This window comes from Mobula birostris, chromosome 7, assembly GCF_030028105.1.
Source record: "Mobula birostris isolate sMobBir1 chromosome 7, sMobBir1.hap1, whole genome shotgun sequence".
Classification (NCBI taxonomy): Eukaryota; Metazoa; Chordata; class Chondrichthyes; order Myliobatiformes; family Myliobatidae; genus Mobula; species Mobula birostris.
In genome coordinates, this window is record NC_092376.1 from 169,182,648 (window position 1) to 169,208,361 (window position 25,714).

Below are 25,714 nucleotides of genomic sequence, written 5' to 3' on the forward strand. Positions count from 1 at the left end.
AGAAGATATAAAAACATGAAAGCAGGTGCCACCAGGCACAAGAACTGCTTCTATCCTGTTGTTAGAAGACTATTGAACAGTTCGCTAGTATAGCAAGATGGACTCTTGACCTCACAATTTAGCTCATTATGACCTTGCAGCTTATTGTCTCCCTGAACTGCATTTTCTCAGTAGTGGTAACATTTTACTTTGCAGTGTCATTGTTTACCTTGTCCTGCCTCTATGCATTGTTGTAGTGAATTGATCGGTAGGATCACAAAGCAAGACAAGTTTTTCACTGTACTTTTATACATGAGACAATAGTAAACTAAGTTTACCAATTTATTTACCAACTGGCAAATTGAGCCACAATTCACACTGGTTTTATGTGTTCTCAGACAAAACTGAAACTTTTATTTGGATGAGAGAATGAGTACGAAGGTAAAACTCTGATGATATTTAAATTATGGTTAAAGCTTAAAGATTGGCTTTATTTGTCATTTGTCCATCATGACATGCAGAGAAATGAGTCCTTTCAAATCGACAAGGAAGTTCACAAGTGTCACCAGGACTCTGGTGCCAGCAAAGCATGCCTACAACTCACCAACACTAACCATACATCTATGGACTATGGGAGGAAACCAGAGGGCCCAGAGGAAACCTCTGTGGCCACAGGAAGTACATAGAAACTTCTTGCTTTTTACAGTCCCTGTTCTTAACAGCTGGTGCTGCGAAGCATTGTCCTAACCGCTACGCTATCGTGCTGTCCTTATTTTCTGATAAGTTCAAAGTTCAAGTTCAGAGTCAACTTATTATCAAAGTCATCATATGTCACCATATACATCACTCAGATTCATTTTCTTGCAGGCATACACAGTAAATCCAGAAAACACAATAGAGTCATTGAAAGACCGCACCCAATGGAACAACCAACCAACATGCAACAGGCAACAAACTGCAAATACAAAAGAAAAAAGCATAATAGTAATCATAATAAATATCAAGAACATGAGATGAACAGTCCTTGAAAATGAGCCCATAGGTTGTGAGAACATTTCAGTGATGGGGCAAGTGAAGTTATTCCCCCCGTGTTCAGGAGCATGATAGTTGAGGGGTAATAACTGTTCCTGAACCTGGTTATGTGGGTTCTGAGGCTCCTGTACCTTCTTTCTGATGGCAGTAGTGAGAAGGGAGTATGACCTGGGGTGGTGGGGGTTCTTGATGATAGATGCTGCTTTCCTGAGATAACGCTTCGAGTAGCTGTGCTCAATGGTGGGGAGGGAATTACCCTTAATGAGCTGTGCCATTTCCACAGCATTTTGTAAGCTTTTCCATACAAGAGCATTGGTGTTTCCATACCAGGCTGTGATGCAGCCAATCAATATACTCTCCACCACACATCTACAGAAGTTTGTCAAAGTTTTAGAAGACATGCCGAACCTTGGCAAACTTCTAAGGAAGTAGAGGTGCTGCTGTGCTTTCTTTATAATGGCATTATGTGCTGGGCCCAGGACAAATAATTAAAATTGTAAAGTATTTGTTTCCAATCCACTTCAAGAAACTTATCTAGAATGGTTCCACTAAATAGCAGAAATGTAGTTTTCTTCCATTGCAGACAAACTTCTGATTGTAACAGCTATTTAACAGGTGTTTTAGGACAACTTTGCTGACCCTCATATAGGGAATGTCATTTATAAGTTACACAACCAGTATGACAGGGTTTACTGATTGTTCATTCATCCACCTCTGCTCTCAAAGTGATGACTTGGTGCAGAAATAACAGCACATTCCTCAACAAATGGGAATTTAACCGTTGATCCATTCTGAATGGCAGTTGCTTTCCAACCCAAATTAGTCAGGAGATTTTCCTCGCAGAAGCAAAGTGTAAAACATTAAATCTAAGTCAAGCAATTTAAGTCAAAAAAGTTACTTTAAATTGCACCTCCTCTGTGGACACTTCCATCAGGGTGGAAGCCAGTAATTATTTTTCCAGACATATAAATTTTGCTTGGCTCATCGTGCTTCATCTACACACATGGAAATTTACTGATAAAATCATAACATCCAATTCAGACAAACTGTATTTATTCACCAAAACAGCGGAAACATCAGCAAGTACATACAGAGTCACAAAATCACAGTAATATATTAAAGCACCACAAATAAGCAACATTAAATGGATTAATGTGGATGACTTTCACCATATATTTTATTTTTAATGCGTGTGTCAAGGAAACAGCCAGATCTATCCCACGTACTAATTGCTGCTTTTGAAGGCAAGTCTTTGGGATGAATTCTTAAGCCTTGTTCCTTTTCAAGTCTTTGAACTCCTTCACACCTGAACACATTTTAGCTCTGTCGGAATGAATTTCAACAGCAACACACACACAAAATGCTGGAGGAACTCAACAAGTTATCTATGATGGGAAATAAAGAGCTGGCATTTCCGGCTGAGAACTTTCATCCGGATGAATTTCATCTTTGACCTTGAGCACCAATGGAAATACTGGGCTCTGGTTACATTGTTTTACTGAAGCCAACCACCAAACATGCTGAAGTATCTTCTATCATCAGCCAATATTCCTGAGTGTACAAGAGAGCACATGTGAGACAGCAAGCTTTGTCAGTGGGCTAAAGAGGCAAACTGCTGAAGATGCCAGGCTATAGACTCTCCTACTATCAAATTGGGGCTACAGACTAGAGACAGATTAGAGACACAACACCTTATATTCCAATAGTCTCCAAGCTAGGCATCAACCTCAATTTCTATAACATCTGGTAATCACACCCCCTCTGTCTCCCCCTCCACTCCCACCCTACCTTTTGTTTTCCATTATCCTTTTGGCCCCTCTATCTTCTATCTTTCCCCTCCCCACCCTCACAACCTGTCATCACCCACATCTTTTTCCCTCTGTTACCCCACCTACTTCCCTTTACTCCATGCTCTATCACATTCCATCTTGCTTAGCCCTTTACCTCTTCCACCTATCACCTCCCAATTCTCACACAACTCCATCTACCTTACCTTCCTTCACCTTGTTACCTGTCATCCGTCACCCACAAGCACATGATCCTCCCCCCCCCCCAATCCCCCCACTCTTTTATTCTGGCATCTGCCCTCTTTTTCTCCAGTCTGGGACCTCAGCCCAAAACGTTGACTATTCATTTCCCGCCCATAGTTGCTGCCTGAGCTGCTGAGTTCCTCCAACATTTTGTGCGAATTGCTCTAGATTTTCAGCATCTGCAGTGTCTCCTGTGGCTCAATCTTCACAGCTTATTTGGGAGTTTGAGGTTCATGGCTGAAACACTTACTGACCACACCAGTATGTTAATTTTTTTAGAACAGTTTGAGTAAAAGAAGCACCAAAGAATTGGGACTGAGCAGCTTACATGGATTGAGAGATGTGATCGATACACTATCTATAAATTCGCCAATGACACCACTAGTATTGATAGAATTTTAGACAGCAACAAGTGGTGCTATAACAACAACCTCAAGCTCAAGACCAGCAAGCCCAAGAAATTGACTGAGTGGACTTCATGAAGGGAAAGTTTGGAGAACACATATCAGTCCTCATTGAGGGGTCAGTGGAGGAAAGGGTGAGAAGGTTCAAGTTCCTGAGCATCAGCATCTCAGAGGATCAACACTGGATCCAACATATCGATGCATTCACAAAGTTCGTTAGGGGATGGCTAAGATTTGCAATGCCAAAGACACTTGAAAGTTTTGATAAATGTTTGGTGGAGGGCATCCTGATTGTTTGCAGTACAGCTTGGTAGGCAAGCTCCAAGAAAGGGTACACAAGAGATTTACGAGAATGTTCCCTGGACTCAGGGGCCTGAATTATAGACAGAGGTTGACCATGCTGGATCTTTATTCCCTGGAGGTTACGAGAATAAGAGGTGACCTCATAGCATAGGAGAATAATAAGACATATGGATAGGATAGATGGTCATAGTCTTATTCCCAGGGTTGGTATTCCAAAACAAGCTCGTTTACAAGAAGGGAAAGACTTCAGAGAGACCTGAAAGGTAACTTCTTTGCCCAGAGGATAATGAATACCAGTAATGGGCTGCCAGAGGAAGTGGTTGAGGAGGATACAATTGCAACATTTGGATAGGTACATGGAAGGCAAAGGCTTTGCGGGTTGTGGACAACCGCGGCTAACAGGGAGAATGCTGTAGTTGTCATAGGCCAGAAAGGCCTGATTCCATGTTGCCTTTCTCTATGACTGTGATACCAATGCGCAGGATTGCAAAAGGCTACACAGCCCTCCTCATCATCAAGGCCATCTTCAGGAAGCAGTGCCTGAAGCAGGTGGTTTCCTTCACCTAGGACCCTCAGCATCCGGAACATGCCCTCTTCTCATTACAACTATCAGGTAGGAGCTACAGGAGCCTGTAAGACTACACTAAAAAAATCCAAAACAGCATCTTCCCCTCCGCTATCAAACCTCTGAACAGTCCATGAGTAATACCCAGCTTGTTTTTTTTTTAAACACTATTATTTCATAATTTATAGTAACTTTATGTCTCTGTACTGTACTGCTGCTGCAAAACAACAGATTTCATGTAATCGGAGTCAGGGATCACGATTCCAATTCTGCCCAGACAAGAACCACCAGGCACTGAGTACTGATTGAACTGAAGTTAAGGCTCCAGTGCTGTCACCACCTCCTACCCGAGCCAGAGGTTGGATATGATCCTCATGTTCTGACCAGGGCAGCTGACTTGCTTCTATCAACTTAGTAAAGTCACGAGCAACAGGAGTGCTACAAAAACCCTTCAGAGTGGATTAATTCCCTCTCCTCCAGGCATCAATGATCTACTCAATTCCCTTCTGATTCATGTCTGTCTTTGGGAAACACAGATCAGATCCAAATTTAAACAAACAGGGTTGGTTACAGATAAGTATGGTCGTTATTGAACCCCCCCAGTGTAGATCAGGGGCTCCCAACCTTTTTTTATGTCACAGAGCCTTACCATTAACTGGGGGGGGTCTGTGCACCCCCTGGTTGGAAACCCCTGCCATAGATGACATAGTAGCGTAGTGGTTAGCACAACGCTTTATAGAACCAGTGTCACAAATTCAACTCCTGGCACTGTCTGTGAGGAGTTTGTACGTTCTCCCCGTGACGGCGTTGGTTTCCTGTGGGTGCTCGAGTTTCCTCCCACAGTCCAAAGACGTACCACTCGGTAGGTTAATTGGTCATTGTAAATTGTACCATAATTAGGCTAGGGTTAAGTCGGGGGCTGCTGGGCAGCATGGCTCAAACGGCCAGAGGGGCCTACGCCATGCTGGATCTCAATAAATTTTTAAAAAATGATTCCCAAATGGAATCCAAGGTAATGGAAAGTGATCTGAGAAATTCCCATTGGAGTCATTACCAATAGTTCACTCTGCACCCTCCCACACCCTCTCCAATCATTCCCCAAGTACCCAGCACGTCCTGATTGATCACTCGAACACACTTGGCCAATCCTCCATGACCAATTACAAGAACGATACAGACTATCCCCATCCCAACCGTCCCATTGCTCCCACCCCAACCCCCACAACCCATAATCCCACCAAAGCCAGCATTTTTCCCCAGAAAGGTTGTTGCAATCATAGATCATGTCTGTAAACAGTGATCAGATCCTGGAAGTGGCCATGCGCTGACTGTTTCAAACCTATTGTACAGTGAGCCATAAGTATGTCAGTTACTAACGAATTCAATAAGAAGAAATGCCTGGAGTGGGAAAGTGCTCAGAATGTGCAACTTATTACTACATTGTCTGCAGTGGAACAAGGCTTATCACAGAGCTGCTGAAGCAAATAGCACAAAAGCATTAAAGGGAGAGCTTGAGATTGAGGTGGAAGAAATAGGCTAGGCTATCTGAAGTAGGCAAGGAGAAAACCATTACACACAACTATCATTGTCTGAGGGGTTGAACAGTCTGTCTCAATGCTGGTAAAAACATAAGGCAATATGTCTATGAAATGTTCTGCAATTTGATGTAGCTGTTCGAGTGGAACAAAGCTTATTCTTTGCCAGCTAGTGAAGTACCTTTAGAAATAAAAGACAAATCTTTTAATTGTGATATTGTAAAGGATTATTTGAAAAATTGAATAATTCTTACGGCACAGTAGTGTCACAGTTAGCGCATTGCTTCACAGTGCCAGCGATCGGAAGATCAGGGTTCAATTCCTGCTGCTGCCTGTAAGGAGCTTGTACGTTCTCCCCATGACTGTTTTGTATGTTCTCCCCGTGACCATGTGGAGTTCGCACGTTCTCCCCATGAGATTGGAGAGAAGTACAGAGGGGATATGCCAGAGGCAAGTCTTTTTACTCAGAGGGTAATGGTGGAGACAGACACATTAGGGACATTTAAGAAACCCTTAGAGAGGCACATGGATGTAAGAAAAACGGAGGGCTATGTTGGAAGAAAGACCTTAGAGTAGGTTAAAAGATTAGCACAACATTGTGGGCCAAAGGGTCTGTACTGTGCTGTAGTGTTCTATATTTTATGTCCTATGTTCAAAGTTTAAAGTCAATTTCTTATCAAAGTCCACAGAAGTTACCATTTTCTACCCTGAGATTCCTTTTCTTGTGGGCATTCACAGTGATTATTCTATCAATCCAAATCCATTAATTCCATCTAATACATGTGACCATACATGCTGCACTGATCTAAACTAACAGTAACCAATGATTATCATTCATTTTGGCGTAATTATAATCCAACCAAACCAGTGGGAAGCTATTAGGGTTGTATTTACCTCCACAATACATCTGGCTCTGGACTGTTCCTTTCTGCACATTTCACCCTGCGTTTGTGATCAATTTATAAACTATCTGTAAAATAAATCTGTAACTCAGTGATGCAGAGCGGAGTCAGGACTCCGGCCCTTCGAGCCACACCGCCCCATCAGCCCCTGACAAACCCGATTAACCCTAACCTAATGACGGGATAATTTACAGTGACCACCCAGCCTACCCAGTACATCCTTGGATGTGTGGGAAGAAACCGGAGGGCCCGGAGAAAACCCACGCATCCCAAGGGGGAGGACTTGCAGGGGCTTCTTCCAGAACGGCAGCGCAATTGAACTCCGAACTCCCAAACGCCCCGGGCTGTATCAGCGACGCGCCAATCTCCACGCCACCGAGGCGCATCAACATTCCTCCTATCGCTGTCAGTGCCCCATGACCAGTGAGCAGGTTAAAACAAAATAAGTTACGAGATCCGCCCACTCGCATTGCTGACACCGAATCGTGTGCAAACACTGAGCTGATTCTGCCGCAAGTTCCTGTTGACAGTGATGTCACCCAACAAGCTCACTCAGGTCCATCTGGGAACAACATAGGCTATTACACTGAACAGAGCTGAGGGAGAGCCGTATTTTTTCAGATGAAGAGTTAAAGGAATCTGGCAGCTGCTGCCTCTCCATGCCAATATTTTTACAAGATTGCTTTAAATATCCTGTTCCAATTTTACTTCTCGACCACCATGACGAAAACAACCTGACTGAAAAAAGTTGGACACAAGATGCTGGAACCCTGGAGCCTTACACACAATGTACTGGAGGAGCTCAACAGGGCAGGCAACAACTATGGATAGGAATGAACAGTCGAAGTTTCAGGCTGAGACCTGTCATCGGGAGGAAGAAGACAGAATAAGAAGGTGGGGGGTGGGGGGAGGAAGAAGCACAAGGTGGCAGGTGGAAGGTGAAACTGGGAGACGGGAGGGGTTGAAGTAAAGAGCTGGGAAGCTGATTGGTAGAAGAGATAAAAGGCTGGAGAAGGGAGAATCTGAGAGGAGAGGACAGAAGACCATGGAAGAAAGGGGAGGGGGAGGAGGACCAGAGGGAGCTGACAGACTGAAAAGAAAGTCCTGATAAAGGTTCTTGGCCCAAAATGTCGACTGTTTATTCACTTCTATAAATGTTTGGCCTGCTGAGTTCCTCCAGTGTTTTGTGTTTGCTGCACTGAATTTCCAGCATCAGCAGAATGACATAAACATGAGAAAGTCTACAGATGCTGAAAATCCAAACAACACCAACAAAATGCAGGTCAGGCAGCATCTACAGAAATGAATATACAGTCAACATTTCGGGCCGAGACCCTCCTTCGGGACTGCAAAGGAAGAGGGAAGACACTAGAATAAAAAAAATGGAGGAAGGGGAAGGAGGATAGCTAGAAAATGATAGATGAAGTCAAGTGGGTGGGAAAGGTAAAGGGCTGGAGAGGAAGGAATCTGATAGGAGAGGAGAGTGGACCATGGAAGAAAGGGAAGGAGGATGGGACCCATGGGGAAGTGACAGACAGACGAGAAGAGGTAAAAAGCCAAAAAGTCTTGTGTTTCTGACCTGGCTCACATTTTGTTGCTCCTTGAGGAAATTTAATATGCAAATTTTGGCTACTGGACTTTCCAATTCATTGCATTTTAAAGTAGCCTTCTCTGGCTGCAAACACCTTGGAATGCCGTATGGTTTTGAAAGGCGCTGTGCAACTGTGAACTTTTCCCTCAGTTGACAAGGTGATTTCAAAGCAGAAAAATAAACTGAGAGAAGGTATTTGCACATAAGACCATAAAACATAGGAGCAGAATTAGGCCTTTTGGCCCATCGTGTCTGTTCTGTCATTACATCATGGCTGATTTATTATCCCCCTTAACCCCATTCTCCTGCCTTCTCCTTGTAATCTTTAATGCCCTTACTAATTAAGAACCTATCAACCTCTTGCTTTAAATATACCCAATGCCGGCCTCCACAGCTATCTGTTTCAATAAATTTCACAGATTCGCCGCTCTCTGTCTAAAGAAATTCTTCCTCATCACTGTTCTAAATGGATGTCCGTCTCATCTGAGGCTGTGCCCTCTGGTCCTAGCTCCCTCACCTAAAGAAATATCCTCTCCACACCCACTCTACCTAAACTTTCAATATTCAATAGTTTCAATGAGATCTACCCCACCCCCACCCCCATTCTTCTGAACTTCAGCAAGTAGCGGCCTGGAGTCATCAAACACAACAGTCTCAGAATTCCTCCAAGCAGTGTGAACTATGTATGTCACAGAAACATACTGTAACCCCCACCTCTCCAACAAGGTTGTGCCATAACATTACATCAATCCTCAGAAACGTTTTACGGTGATTATTAAAAAAATTACTCAACTGCTGTTTACTGGAGTTGTTGCCTTGTTGGCTCAGCAGCTGCAACTAATCTGTTGAGTCTTGCCTTGTTTCCAGATTGTTCTTCAGATGCCACATCTCTCCAGCTCTTGGCACAGTTATCGGTACTCCGCTGCAATCAGTTCCAGGGCTGCTCTGGGCAGCAGTTTCTTTTCAAAGGCCTCATAACATTAGCTAATTTGGTTGTAACAGCCAGCTGCACTGCAGGGTCTACTCATAGAACGTGACTTTCCACTCAACTGTCCTACAATTTGGTTTCAGATTCAGATGTGCATCAAGATATAGAGTGAAAAGTGTCGTCTGCATTAACAACCAACACAACCTAACGATGTGCTAGGGCCAGCCCACGAGTATTACCACGCAGCTATTTTTTTGCCAAACATGCAGCTTTACAACGCTGTTCTCAGTATTTTGTTGTATTTACACAGTTTGTCTTTAGCACATTAGTTGTCTGTCAGTCTTTAAGTGTAGTTTTTCACTGATTCTATTGCATTTATCTGTTCTGCTGTGAATGCCTGCAAGAAAATGAATCTCAGGGTAGTATATGGTGACACGTACTGTACATACTTCAGTAATAAATTCACATTGAATTTTGACGGGAGCTTCTTCAAACTACATGGCTAAATTAATCTATACTCCAAGCCTACCTTGTAACTCTGTGCAAATATGCAGTCCTTCATGCTATGGACACAAAATGGCCACTTTGGTCACGTGCCAGGCGGAAGACCAGAAGGCAAAGCTCAAAGTGTCAAGATCTGCTTTGCAGTTTGCCGAGTGACTGAGACAGGCTAGAGGCATGGGAAAAGAATGTGAAAGACCACAGCCTGACTGATGACAACTGCAATGTAGGAAATCTGTTTCCTATCTGACTGTGGGTGATCTGCTCCCTATCTCTCCCCTTTCAAGGTCTGGGAGTCTGGGGCAGAGGCTGGAGGTTGTAAGTCTGATGTCGGATAGCTTGAGGGTCCGCAGCCAAGGACTAGAGTCCCCGATGCAGCCTGTCCTGGGAATGGAGGGGTCTGTGTGTATGATGGGGTGGGAGGATGGGAAGGGCACTTGTTTTGCTGTTATTGGCGTTGCTGGTTGTGTCATTTTGTATTGTATCTCGTGCCGTTATTTTGAACATTGTGGGCGTACTATGTGAACACAAGAGGTTCTGCAGATGCTGGAAATCCAAAGTAACACACGAGAATGCAGGAGGAGCTCAGCAGATCTATGAAAAGGAGTGAACAGCTGACATTTCGGGCAGAGACCCTTCATCAGGACTGGAAAGGAAGAGAGAAGAAGCTGGGAAGGGGAGGGGTAGGAGTACAAGCTGGCAATGTGATAGGTGAACACAGGAGAATTTGCAGATGATGAAAATCAGAGTAGCAGACACAAAATGCTGGAGGAACTCTGCAGGTCAGGCAGAATCTATGGAAAGGACGAAACAATCACTGTTACTGGCTGAGACTGTGTTGGTGCCAGGATGTGCGCCGACACTTGCCGGCTTGCCTCCTGCGCATCCTTGGTTGACAATGTAAATGACACATTTCACTGTACATTTCCATGTACAAACAAATCTCAGTCTGATTAGGTAACCCTTTTGCCTTTCAACACCCTCCCCAGGAAACAACATAACTTGATACTCCCAACATTTGAGGAATGATTGTGCAACTAAGAGATGTAGAAGACGTAGATGACGATTGTAGAAGATGCTCAAAAAAATATTCCCTCCAAAGTGGGCATAAATGATCCCATGACGCCCTGGTTGATCTTTAAACCCATGAAGAAGATTTGTTAGTGATCGTGACATGTGAATTGGCTGCTATCTATCACTAGAATGACTGCACTTCTAAGATAATTAACTGAAGCATCCCCAGCAGTTCATACCTCATGATTCACCAAAAACAGGAACAATTCGTATGAAAGAGATGAAGTCCCTTCACCATTTTAAGAAAGCTAATTCTATGTCTGAAAGGTACTTGCTGTGTTCCAGAACAGGTAAAATTTCCAGCATTCCCACTCCGCCCAATGGAAACAGAGGGTGCGTCCATGCAGGAATGGCTCTGTTGCCATAGCTATGTCTCAACACCGGCATCCATGAAATGGGAAGGAATCTGACTGAGGAAAGTTAAATCTAGAATGGCATTTAATAAAATGGCACTGTCACATTCACAGGCCTGAATGGGAGAACATCATTGTACTATAAGGATGAATGGTACAACAACAGCATCTAACTCAACATTAACACAACTCAGCATTTGACAAGGTTCCACACGGTAGGCTTATTCAGAAAGTTAGAATGCATGGGATCCAGGGAAGTTTGGTCAGGTGGATTCAGAACTGGCTTGCCTGCAGAAGGCAGAGGGTGGTGGTGGAGGGAGTACATTCAGATTGGAGGGTTGTGACTAGTGGTGTCCCACAAGGATCTGTTCTGGGACCTCTACTTTTCGTGATTTTTATTAACGACCTGGATGTGAGGGTAGAAGGGTGGGTTGGCAAGTTTGCAGACGACACAAAGGTTGATGGTGTTGTAGATAGTGTAGAGGATTGTCAAAGATTGCAGAGAGACATTGATAGGACGCAGAAGTGGGCTGAGAAGTGGCAGATGGAGTTCAACCCGGAGAAGTGTGAGGTGGTACACTTTGAAAGGACAAACTCCAAGGCAGGGTACAAAGTAAATGGCAGGATACTTGGTCATGTGGAGGAGCAGAGGGATCTGGAGGTACATGTCCACAGATCCCTGAAAGTTGCCTTACAGGTAGATAGGGTAGATAAGAAAGCTTATGGGATGTTAGCTTTCATAAGTCGAGGGATAGGGTTTAAGAGTCGTGATGTAATGCTGCAGATCTATAAAACTCTGGTTAGGCCACACTTGGAGTACTGTGTCCAGTTCTGGTTGCCTCACTATAGGAAGGATGTGGAAGCATTGGAAAGGGTACAGAGGAGATTTACCAGGATGCTGCCTGGTTTAGAAAGTATGCATTATGATCAGAGATTAAGGGAGCTAGGGCTTTACTCTTTGGAGAGAAGGAGGATGAGAGGAGACATGATAGAGGTGTACAAGATAATAAGAGGAATAGATAGAGTAGATAGCCAGCGCCTCTTCCCCAGGGCACCACTTCTCAATACAAGAGGACATGGCTTTAAGGTAAGGGGTGGGAAGTTCAAGGGGGATATTAGAGGAAGGTTTTTTACTCAGAGAGTGGTTGGTGCGTGGAATGCACTGCCTGAGTCAGTGGTGGAGGCAGATACACTAGTGAAGTTTAAGAGACTACTAGACAGGTGTACGGAGGAATTTAAGGTGGGGGGTTATATGGGAGGCAGGGTTTGAGGGTTGGCACAACATTGTGGGCCGAAGGGCCTGTACTGTGCTGTACTATTCTATGTTCTATGTTCTATGTTCTATTAGCAAAACCAAAGAGTTGATTATTGCCTACAGGAGGATGAAACCAGTCCTCATCTGGGGATCAGAGGCAGAGAGGGACATTAACTTTAAACTTCTCAGCATTATCATTTCCGAGGATCTGTCCTGGTCCAGCACATTCTTGCCATTACAAAGAAGGCAAGGCAGCGCCTCTATTTGCTTAGGGGTTTGCGAAGATTTGGCATGTCATCTCAATCTTTGAGAAACACAATGGAGAGTATATTGACTGGTTGCATCACTGCCTGGTATGGGAAACATCAATGCTCTTGAGCTGAAAAGCCTGAAAAAAGCAGTGGATGCAGTCCAGTCCATCACAGATAAAGCCCTGCCTGCCCCATTGAGCACAAATACAAGAAGTGCTGCCGCAGGGAAGTAGCATCCATCATCAAGCCCCTTCCCCACTGCCCAGGCCGTGCTTTCTTCTTGCTTTTGCCAGCAGGAAGTATGTACTGCCTTTATTCCCCACCACCAGATTCAGGAAATGTTAATAGCCCTTAACCATTAAGCTCCTGAACCACACGGATAACTCACCCCAACACTGAACTAATTTTATGAGCTATGGCCTCACTTTCAGGGATTCTACAACAATGTTATGATGTTGTTTTTCTCTTTGAACTTGCACAATTTGTTGTCTTGTGCCCATCGGCTGGTTGTCCATCTTTGTCCAAAATCTCCAAGAGCTTTGAACATTGTACATTCAAAGATTAGTTTTTTTCCAATTGCTTTGCAGACATAAATTTTCAGGTGAAGCTATTTTTTATTTTATTTTGTATTGCCCTGCACTGCTGCCACAAAATGACAAATTTTACAGCATATATCAGTGATAATAAACCTGATTCTGATTTTCTGTAACACCATGTGGAGCTGCCACTACATGCATAAAGAAATACAAGTTGAAAAAACCTGTATATAGTAACTTTTTCTCCCCCGTTTCTGAATGAGTTTACTTATTTATTTATTTGTTTGTTTTATTTGGAGGTAAGCACAAAACAGGCCCTTCCGGCCCTTCGAGCCACACTGCCCAGCAACCCATCTATTTAACCCTAGCCTAATCACAGGACAATTTACAAAGACCAACTAACCTATAACCGGTTTGTCTTTGGGTTGTGGGAAGAAACCAGAGCACCCAGAGGAAACCTATGCGGTTCATGGGGAGGATGTACAAACTGCTTACAGTCAGCGCCAGAACTAAACTCCAAACTCCAGAACGCCCTGAGCTGTAACAGCACCACACTAATCACTACTCTACAGTGACCCCCTAGTCTCAGATTTCTTCTTTTTTTTGTTTGCAATTTGCAAATACTGTAATGGTGAATTTTCACTATCAGGACTGGTGTAACACCGAGGTCACCTATACTTTCTATAATGAGCAGTTGCGAAGGAGACATACAAATCTGCAGATTCTCTCAACTTCTACTTGGTTTGAAACTTTTGTTATGTATTCATTTCTTAGCCACTCTGTTACATTGCTACCATTCAAGTCTGATTCTGAAGCATCTGTACAACCCCTGGCTTATTACTGGAATGGACACTTCCCACAATACACTACACACCCTGAACTCTCTCGATTTAAGTCACTTATAACAACTTGTGGGCCCTACCCAGCATCTGATTGAGTTTTAGATCCTGACCTTCTCTCCCCTGTATAATGTCACATATCTCCACAACCCAACTTTTCATTCCCCAACTCCAAACGTCATCAGCCTCTGTTCCAAATGTTTACTTATCTCTTTAGAAATACACCATGGTACCAGGCCCTTCCAGCCCAATGAACCCGTGCTGGCGAATGACACCCATGACCAATTCATCCACTAACCTGTTCACCTTTGGAATGTGGGAGAAAACCAGAGCACCTGGGGAAACCTCCGCAGTCATGGGCAGAACATACAAACTCCTCGCAGAGAGGAGCGGGAATTGAACCCAGGTCACTGGCGCTGGAATAGTGTTACACTAACTCATTAGCTAACGTGCCACCCTACCTGTGGGCATATAACTATTTCCAAAACTGGTTTATTTTGGCCTTGTTTTAATCACTGAGGTTACAACATGTGGAATGCTTTGAATAAAGAAAGCTTTAGTGCCACAGAGTTTACACTGTGAGGACATATTTAACCCTGCTGATAAATGCTAATATTATTCTCCATGTACCTCTTTCCGGCCTGCTTCATTTGTACCTTCCTTGTTCAGCAATCCATGCTATTGACATCAAACAACTAGTCAAAGCACAGCGCAGGACTTCTCTTAAGAATTACATGCAAAGCCTTGTATCCTCTGGGGCCAGGAGCAAAAAGTACTTACACTTCAAAGAAGGCAGGTTGCCCAGAAATTCTCTTAACAAATCAGTGCAGAGTCTACTTCAGCTGAAACGTTCTCATTTCAAAAGACTGCAACACCCTGACACTGATGGAACGATCAGGAACTCCCTTCAATCATCAGGCTCCTGAGCTACTGTGGATAACTTCACTCACCTCAAGACTGAACTGATTCCACAACCAGTGGGCTCACTTTCAAGGACTCTACAATCTTTTTTCAATCTATTTATATATTTATTTATTTGTTGCATTTGCACAGTTTGCCTTCTTTTGCAGATTTGCTATTGGTTGTTATTTGCGTGAAGTTTTTCATGGATTCTATTGTATTTAGTTTCATAGAAAAGTACAGCTCAGAAACAGACCCTTCAGCCCATCTAGCCCTTCAGCCCATCTAGCCCATGCTAAGCATTTAAACTAGCTACTCCCATCAACCTGCACTGGGACCATAGCCCTCTATATCCCTACCATCCCTGTGCCTATCCAAACTTCTGTTAAACATGGAAATTGAACCTGCGTGCACCACTTCCACTGGCAGTTTGTTCCACACTCTCACCACCTTGAGCGAAAAAATTTCCGCTCATGTTCCCTTAAACATTTCACCTTAACCCAAGAGCTCTAGTTGCAGTCTCACCCAACCTCAGTGGAGGTTTCTCTGTTCTACCGTGAAGGCCTTCGAGAAAATTATTCTTTGGATAGGATATGGTGCAATATAAGTACTTCGATAACAAACTTGCTTTGAGCTGTTCACTAATCATGTCCAAAACTTGGAGAATAACCAAGATACTTCCAAGTGTGCCAATGCTTTTGTGTAGGTGTCTGTCCAAGTCGCCCACACTTAACAGGAGAAAAATATTCAAGATTCAAGATTGTTTGTCATTCTTCAGAACGCAAGTGTAAAAGAGAATCAAATGACTGTTACATAAGGGTTTCTGGAATTTCTGGAAGAACGCAGCAAAGATTTTGGAAAGAATTGTTCAGATCAGGGCTACAGTTGAATGCAGTGACTCCTTTTTAGTTTACCATGTTCTCCCTTTTGACAACGTTCAGGACTGGTTCACTTGAAGGAAGGGTTCCCAACCTTTTTGTATGCCATGGACCCCTACCATTATCCGAGCGGTCCATGGACCCCAGTCTGGGAACCCCTGACTTAAAGAGGCAACCTCAACAGCCGAAACAAACCGATCTCTACAAGTTAGTAACATACCCTGAACAAAGGAAACCTGGCTCCACCGTGTTGTCTCCACCCCTCACCCCCAACCCCACCCACAAAAAAAGACCTGAAATCACTGTTGATGCCAATTCGTTTAGTCATCTCCTCTGCGTTGTGCAACTTTTGCTAGTCTTAACTTTAAAAACGTATGCTGGAACGGGCGAGGGGGAACGGGGTGTTGGATGAAACTCGTTGGGAAATGAGAACACTCCGGGAATGCAGACAATCTGGGTTACTCGAAGAAGTCATTGGTACAGTCTCAACGGGGCAAAGGGCTTGCCCGAGCCTGTCAGAGCGCAGCGCAAGGGGAAGGAACTCTGCTACCAGGTCTGTTATTGCTTATGTCTTCATCCATCCACACTTCAGAACAGATGGAAAACCACACCAGACTGCAACTGGCCAAGAGCTGTCGGTCTCTGACGCCTTGGGCTACAGTTACTCGCTATTAAAATATTAACAGCAGTCAACAAAACATATACCCCGGGAGGACATACGAACACACACGAAAAATTAAAATATTTGAGCGACTACGCCTTCGACCATGTTATGCTGCGAGTGTTTTTAAATGCAATGATTAAACAGTTCTTGGGCTCGTAAAGACTTACACACTTCTCATTTCTTAGTTGAACGCGGAGATGGAAAGAAAATCCCGAAAACATTCTGCTAGGTGACACACAGGCAAAAACAGCGGCTGACACGCTTGTCAGCAATCACTGACAAAAACGGGAAGTTACGGATGTTCTGGAAACATGCTGCGGATAAGACAGGTCCAGCGGACGGGAGAGAGAAGGATTGGGCAAGGCTATGGAACCAAATCCATTCACCGCGATCGGACTCCCTCCCTGATTTCTGACTACCAGGAAGCCCTGCCTGAGATTTCAAACAGCTGATTCTCCATCTACAGCTCTCCATTAACAGGGCTTCCCGTTCAGTCCCTCTCAGTCCACCGCTCTTCCTCACCTTCAGCCGGAATACTCCGCAGCTCTCGCCGATCTCTGACACTGTCAGGTTCCTCTTGCGCTCTGTTCCTGATTCTAAAATCTCCAGAAATCTCACTCAGCTGCCACGTGGTGATCCGCCTTCCAAGTGCCACATTTCTCCTAATAAATCCTTCCTCCCGATACAACTGGAAGCAGGCGCGTTTCGTAGGCGTCTGCTGCAAGGTGCTGGGGAACTCGGCCTGTCGGACAGCATCTGTGGAGGGAGATGGGTAGCCGTCATTTCCGGTCGAGACCCTTCATATGAGCATCCAAAGCAAATTTATTAACAAAGTACGCGCTGTATATATCACTACACACTACTGTGAAATTCACTTTCTTGCAGGCATTCACAATAAAGCAAAGAAATACAACCGAATCAGTGAAAAAACACCCACAAACCAAGATTAATAATCGATGTGCAAAAGAAGATAAACTACAAATAAGTAAATAAATAATACTGGGAACATGAGTTGCAGTAGTGCCCCTGAAAGTGATTCCATGCATTGTGGAATCTGCTTAGTGATGAGGTAAGTGATGTTATCTACACTGGTTCATGAGCCTGGTAGTTGAAGGGTAATTGTTCCTGAACCTGGTGGTGTGGAACCTAAGGCTCCTGTATCTTCTCCCCAATGGCAACGGTGAGAAGAGAGCGTGGCCTGGATGGTGGGGGTCCTTGATGACGGATGCTGCTTTCTTATGGCAATGCTTCTTGTAGATCCCTGACCCTTTCCCACCATAGGTGCTGCCCGACCCACCGAGTTCCTCCAGCAGTTTGTTTGCTGCTGCGGGTCCCAGCCTCGGAAGTTTCTTCTATCTTGCCCCTGTTGAAGGAACCCAGTGGGTCGGGGACAAGCGATTCGGCAGGTGCCATAAATTCAGAGCAACAGACACAAAATGCTGGAGGAGCTCAGCAGGTTAGGCAACAATCGACATTTTGGGCCGAGTCCTGATGAAGGGTCTCCACCTGAAACAATGACTGTTTATTTCCTTCCATAGAAGCTGCGTGACCTTCTGCTTTCCTCCAACATTTTATGTCAGTGGGTATGGAGTGAAATGTGCACAGGAGTCCAGATGAATGGCCTCAACTTAAAACGAGAACTGTCCACTTCCATTTACAGATACTCCTTGACCTACTGAGTTCCTAAACTTTCATGTATTCATCCAGATTCCAGTATCTGCACTCTTGTGTGCCCCCCAGGAAACATCCACAATTATGATGGTGGATTATATTCTGTAAAGCAAACTATCCCTATTTAACCCATTGCCTTGCTAAACTTGTATCTGGTTGTCTGTGCTTGAGAAGGACAATAGAAGGTTATAACTATATTAACTATAAGCAATATCCAACTTCATAGAGGCTCCCAGCAAGAAGGCCCTTTAGCCCACTGACTCTGTGCTGACACATTTACACTATACTAACGGGGGTCATTATCTCTACACCAACACGCTAGGGATAATTTACAACGACAACTAATTCAGCAGCCCAACTGTCTTCTGGGTATGAGAGGAAGCCCACATGGAGAACTTGCAAACTCCACACAGACAGGACCTGGGATTCTGGCACTGTGAGGCAGTAGCTCTACTAGCTATGTCACCATGTCATGCTTTCCAGGACCAGAAAGCCCCTGTGTCGCTGATGTTGCTCTGGGAATGGGCACTGATGTTGGTTTGCCAATCCTGCTAATGGAATGTCAGTACTTTGCAGAGACAGATACAGTCATACTTCTCCTGTGCATTAACAAAGCCAAATGTATGTCCAGTGTCTCTTATGTAAAAGATTGAGCGATTAACTTTATTTACCACAAGTACATAGCTTCAGAGAAAAGTACAGCAGAGAAAACAGGCCTTTCAGCCTGAGGCATGTACATGGAAACATATAAACACATATTGAAATGTGTCACCCGTGTCAATGACTGAGGATGTGCCAGGGGCAGCCCAGAGGTGATGCCATTCTTCTGGTGCCAACATAGCATGCTCACAGCTTGCTAGCCCTTTCTAACCTGCACATCTTTGGGAGAAAACACATGCCGTCATGGGGAGGACATACTGTACAAGCATCTGATAGATAGCGGTGAAAGATAAAGCACAATTAGGGTCTCTGACACTATGAGGCGTTACACCAAACACTATGCTAGCCGCTGCATTGCTGCACAGGAAGCCACAGGCTCGATGCCTTGATGTTCAGATGCTGGACGGTTGCTCTGGTAGATGACAGGCAGTGATGCAGCTAGTTGTTGATGTACATCCCTACTCAGAGGTGACTCCCGAGGTTTGAGATGTAGCAGATTTTTGGGACATCATTGTTGCAATAGTTCAAAGTTCAAAGGAAATTTATTATCAAAGTACATATGCTTATGTTAACACATACTAACTTGTGATTCACTTCCTTGTAGGTATTTACAGCAGAAAGGAAATAAAATAAAATTATATGCAAAAATCTATACATAAACAAAGACTGTCAAGCAATCAATGTACAAGGGAAGCAATACTGCACATATAAAAATAATAGTGAGAACATGAGCTGTAAAGAGTCCTTAAAAATGAGCCTGTAGGTTGTAGAATCAGTTCAATGTTGAGGTGAGTGAAGTTATCAATGACGGTTCAGGAGCCTGATGACTGTAGGGCAATAGTTGTTCATGAGCCTGGTGGTGTGGGACCCAAGGCTCCTTTACTACTTCCTGCCTGTTGGTAGTAGTGAGAAGAGGGCATGGCCTGGGGGGTGGGGATGGTCTTTGATGATGGGTGCTGCTTTCTTGTGGCAGTTTTCCATGTAACTGTATGCAATGGTGGGGAAGGTTTTGCCTGTGGTGGAACTGTGTGGACCGCTTCCTAAACACAAGAAATTCAGCAGAAGCTGGAAATCCTGAACAACATACACAACACTCTGGAGGAACTCTGCAAGTCAGACTATATCCATGAAGGGGTATAAATAGCCTCGGCCCAAAATGTTGACTGTTTATTTCCTCCCATTGAAGCTGCTGTATTTGCTGAGTTCCTCCAGCATTTTGTGTGAGGACCATCACCTTTGCCTTTCCATACGAAGCTGTGATGCTACAAATTAGGATGCTCTCACCTGACTGTGAGGAGTTTGTACATTCTGTCATTGACTGCGTGGGTTTCCTCTGGGTGCTCCAGTTTCCACCCAGGTTCCAAAGAAATACAGTTAGGGCTAGTGATATTGTGGGCTTGCTATGCTGGCGTTGGAAGTGTGGCAACACTTGTGCGTTGCCGCCAGCACAGTCCACAGACTGCGTTAGCTGTTAACACAAAACAACAATGTTCGTTGCCATTGCCAATGTTTTAGCTTACATGTGATAAATATAGATAATCTTCTTTAAAGCTCTGGTAACATACCGTTGCCTGAATCGCACCTGCACTAGAACTGGATATGCTGTGGACTCCTCAGGGACAATCATAGCTTGCACAACACTGTAGAGCAGGTTGAGAATGGGAACAGACTTTCTTAGACAGCAATATTACGCTTTGCAGAAGGAAACAGAAAACGATACTCTCCTGCTTTCAATAAATCAAACGGAAATATTCTGTCATAACTTTGAAATAACGTTCTAACAAATCCATAGGGTTGTAAGTTTTTATCAAACTTTTGAAACAGATATAAGATTAATTAAACATAGTTCTAATTTTAAATTATCAATTGATATTGTAGAGAAGTATTCTATGAATTGCTGACATCGCCGCTCTTTATTTTAACTTTTTAAGTACATAGATGGAATCTGATTATTATGCTGCCGTTCGTTTTGATAAATTACGGTAGTAGAAAGCCGCTTCAGTCATTGCCTTGACATCGAATCGTGTATCACTGCACGCTCACACAAACAGGGACTGCTAGCGCTGAGAGTGTGAAGCCAATCCATATTCAGAATGCTTCCTAATCTTTATTGAAATATTACCTTGTATTAGTCTTATAGGTAAATGTTTTCATCGCCGATTTATTGTATTTTACTAAACTGCAGTCCTTGTCCGATATTAATACGTGCACATGAAAAACACTGCAGATATGGGGATTCGGAACTTGAAAAACAAACAGAAAATTCTGGAACTGCCCAGCACTTCGCGCAGCGATGTTGGAAAGAGAAACGTTCCTGCTTTGTCATCTGTTTAGTCCTTTAGTCTCTGCTATTCAGGACCGCGCTCTTCTGCCTGTATTTGCTTAAGACTTCCAGCCGCTCCATTCAGAGTTAGAAGTCTGCGGCTCGTCGGCTGCTGGGGCTTGGGTGAAAAAAAACTCGGTCGGCTGGCGTTACTGTGTGTACATTCCCACACATTCCCACCAACAGCGATGTGACCAGGACCAGATATTATATTTCATGAAGTATAAATGTTAGCTGAAATGTAATAGCTATCCTGTCCTTTGAAATGAGTAAGTACGGTGTATCATTTACATCTCCCTGAGAGAGCAAACAACGTCCGTCAGGAGGAAAATACCTGCGGTAACTTGCGCTCCCTCAGTCCTGCTCAGTCTAGACCTCGTGCTCATTTTTGTTTAGAATAATACTTGAACTTACAATCCTAGTTAGAATTGGGAAAGTTAATCAAAGATTAGCTTTATTTGTCACACGTATATAAAACATAGGGTGAAATGCTCCTTTGTGTCAACCACCAACACGGTCTGAGGATGGACTGGGAGCGGTTCGCAGGCGTTGCCATGCTTCCATCACCGACATAGAATGCCCACAACTCAGTAACCCCTCGTCAGCATCCATCCTTGGAATGTGGGAGCACCCAGAGGAAATCTGCATGGTCACGGGGAAAACATGCAACCTCCTTACAGAGAACAGCAGGGATCGAGCCCCAATCAGTGATCGCTGGCGCTGAAAACCGATTGCTCTACCGTGTCTCCAGCATTTGGCCGTGATAACATTTAGTCCTGATGGGGGGTCTCAGCCCAAAACGGCAACAATCCATTTCCTTCCGTAGATGCTGCCCGCCCTGCTGAGTTCCTCCAGCATTTGTGTGGGTCGCTCCAAATTTCCGGCATCTACAGAATCTCTTATCCAGCTGTAATCATTTCTTTTACTTTATAACACATGGTCAGTATTATTTACTGTATTTATTTATATATTATTATTATTGCATTTGCACCAGTTGTCTTCTTTTGCACATTTGTTGTTTGCGTGTAGTTATTCATTGATTCTATTGTATCCATTTATTCCACTGTGAATGCCTGCAATAAGATTGAATAGGTTAGGACTTTTTTCCCTGGAACGTAGAAGAATGAGAAGAGATGTGATACAGCTATACAAAATTATGAGAGGTATATTATAGATAGGGTGAATGCAAGCAGGCTTTTTCCACTGAGCTTGGGTGGGTCTACAACCAGAGGTCATAGTTTAAGGGTGAAAGGTGAAAAGTTTAAGGGGAAAACATGAGGGGAAACTTCTTCCCTCAGAGGGTATTGAGAGTGTGGAATGAACTGCCAGCACAATTGGTGCATGCAAGGTTAGTTTCAACATTTGGGAGAAGTTTTGGTAGATACGAGGTTGGTTGGGGTATGGTGGGCCATGGCCCTGGTACGGGTCAATGGGAGTAGACAGTGTAAATGGTTCAGCATGGACTAGTTGGGCCAATGGCCTTTTTCTCTGCTGTACTTCTCCATGACTCTGTAACTTTATGACTCTAAATGAATCTCAAGATCATATATGGAACATACGTACAAATACTTTGATAATAACGTTACTTTGAATATTGTTTTTTTTGTTAATACCATTTTATTCTCCTCTTATTGGTGAGCTTTCATGACCTAAGTGTATCTGCAGTCACATTGCCCAGGTGACTATTTCAGGTGAATAATAACAAGCTGAAAAATTGTAATAACTTTGCAAAATCCCTGAGTAATCCTGTGTTCCCTAACTTGTGAAAACATGATCTTGTGTGTTGTTCCTCCATCTTTATCAAGAGCAGCCCGATAAAGGCCAGAATTGAACCCGCTACTCTTTGGCACTCTCTTAAGCACCCAAATCTTGAGCGTAAAGTTTAACACTTTTATATCATACTGTGCTCTGCCACCGTGCGTTGGGATATCAGCTGGTATCTAATGGATCACTCCGTAACACGCTAAAGTATTTTGTTTCTGAATGGATTCTCTCGGAGGTAAGATTCCCTAATTTCAGCGATGAATGAAGATCGTGCGCCATGGTAGTGCAGCGGTTAGTGTGATTCTATTACCATTTGGGGCATTCCGGAGTTCGGAGTTCAATTTTGGTGCCATTCTGTAAGGAGTCTCTGTACGTCCTCCCTGTGGATTGCGTCAGTTTTCCCAGGTGCTCCAGTTTCCTCCCACAGTCCAAAGACATACCAGGTGGGCTAACTGTTCATTGTAACTTGTCCTGTGATGAGGTAAGGGTTGTCAGGTCGCTGGGGCAGTGCGGCCCAAAGGGACAGAGGTGCCCGCTCCATGCAGTATCACTAAGTAAAATAAATAACTTTCTGTACCCTCTTTAAGACCATAAGACAAAGGAGCAGAAGTAGGCCATTTGGCCCATTGAGTCTGCTCTGCCATTTTATCATGAGCTGATCCATTTTCCCATTTAGTCCCACTTCCCCGCCTTCTCACCATAACCTTTGATGCCCTGGCTACTCAGATACCTATCAATCTCTGCCTTAAATACACCCAATGACTTGGCCTCCACTGCTGCCCGTGGCAACAAATTCCATAGATTCACCACCCTCTGACTAAAAAAATTTCTTCGCATTTCTGTTCTGAATGGGTGCCCTTCAATCCTTAAGTCATGCCCTCTCATACTAGACTCCCCCGTCATGGGAAACAAGTTTGCCACATCCACTCTGTCCATGCCTTTCAACATAGAAATGTTTCTATGAGGTCCCCCCTCATTCTTCTAAACTCCAAGGAATACAGTCCAAGAGTGGACAGACGTTACTCATATGTTAACCCTCTCATTCCCGGAATCGTTCTCGTGAATCTTCTCTGTACCCTCTCCAACGTCAGCACATCCTTTCTTAAATAAGGTGACCAAAACTGCCCACAGTACTCCAAGTGAGGTCTTACCAGCACCTTGTAGAGCCTCAACATCACATCCCTGCTCCTATACTCTATTCCTCTAGAAATGAATGCCAACATTGCATTCGCCTTCTTCACCACCGACTCAACCTGGAGGTTAACCTTAAGGGTATCCTGCACGAGGACTCCCAAGTCCTGTTGCATCTCAGAACTTTGAATTCTCTCCCCATTTAAATAATAGTCTGCCCCCTTACTTCTTCTGCCAAAGTGCATAACCATACACTTTCCAATATTGTATTTCATTTGCCACTTCTTTGCCCATTCTTCCAATCTATCCAAGCCTCTCTGCAGACTCTCCATTTCCTCAGCACTACTGGCCCCTCCACCTATCTTCGTATCATCAGCAAACTTAGCCACAAAGTCATCTATTCCATAATCCAAATCGTTGATGTACAATATAGAAAGAAGCGGTCCCAACACAGACCTCTGTGGAACACCACTGGTAACCGGCAGCCAACCAGAATAGAATCCCTTTATTCCCACTCTCTTTATAGATTTAAAAGACCTGTAAAGCCTCTTGTCATTTTATATACCTCCACTGGATTTCCTCTCAGCCTCCTCCACTCTAGGGGAAACAAACCCATCTGATCCAGTCTCTCCCCAGGCCTGAAATCCTCCAATCCAGGCAATTTCCGGGTGAAGTTCTCTGCATTCTCACCAGCACAAGCATGTTTTCTACAGTGTGTTGTCCAGAACTGCGCACCATACACGGCACAGTCTAGCCACTGTCTTTTTAATCTGCAAGATAACACCCACACTTCTATATTCTGTTTCCTGACCTAAGAATGCAAGCACGCCACAAGCCTTCTTCACTACCCTAACTAACAATATTACCGTTTTCAAGGAACTAAGTACTGTGTAAAAGTCTTAGGTATATATCTAGGGTGCCTAAGGCTTTTGCACAGTACTGTAGTAATTTAATGTATTACACTGTCCTGCTACTGCAAAAAAAACCTAATTTCATGACATGTGAGTGGTGATAAATCTTATTCTGATATGGGTTTTTATTGTGGACTGAGAATGGGAAGGGGACAGGAAAAGGACAATTGTGGCTGTGAAAAGGAGAAGGGAGAGAGGAGGGAGCAGGACAGAAGCCAAACCTGCTATTAAACAGGGGAAAAAATAACATTCTTTGCTTCTTTGGTGCTTATAAATTGCCTTAAAGATGCTGTGTTATAAGGTTAACAGATAAAATTGCTTTAAACCACAGGAGTTTGTCAAATTTCCTTTTCCCTGTGTATATTGTTCAAATCTATTTCTTCAGCCAGCTACTGAATATTTCACACTTGAATACTACATGAAGTAACGCTGAATACAATTTTGGTCAAAGCTATAATTAGCACCTTCTCAGTTGAAGAGAAAAGGGAGATGCGGTGTATTGTCACACATGCTATGAATTAATCAGGATGTATTCTCTGCGGTGTGTGGCAATGTGACAGCTCAGGTTCCTGACAGTTCCAGACATTTGATCATTTCAGTGAATTTTGAATGAAGTTTGCGGAAGAAATTTGTGTGCCCTCCCCATGACCTCATGGATTTCCTCTGGGTGCTGTGGATTCCTCCAACGTTCCAAAGATAAACAGGTTAATAGCTTAATTGATCACATGGGTGTA

General features: G+C 43.8%; 1 protein-coding gene across 8 annotated transcripts in view; it reads right to left on the reverse strand.

Moving 5' to 3' along the window:
* LOC140200565 (prolyl 4-hydroxylase subunit alpha-2-like) overlaps positions 1-17,189 on the reverse strand; it is a 159,940-nt gene extending 142,751 nt beyond the window's left edge. For 3 of the 8 annotated variants that reach the window (XM_072264077.1, XM_072264078.1, XM_072264070.1), the window contains exon 1: positions 16,692-17,033. In XM_072264077.1, the coding sequence (XP_072120178.1) occupies positions 16,692-16,741 (50 nt within the window). In that variant the 5' untranslated portion in view covers positions 16,742-17,033. The other 5 variants (XM_072264074.1, XM_072264069.1, XM_072264071.1 and 2 more) reach the window with 3 other exon arrangements.
* Between the last annotated feature and the right edge of the window lie 8,525 nt (positions 17,190-25,714).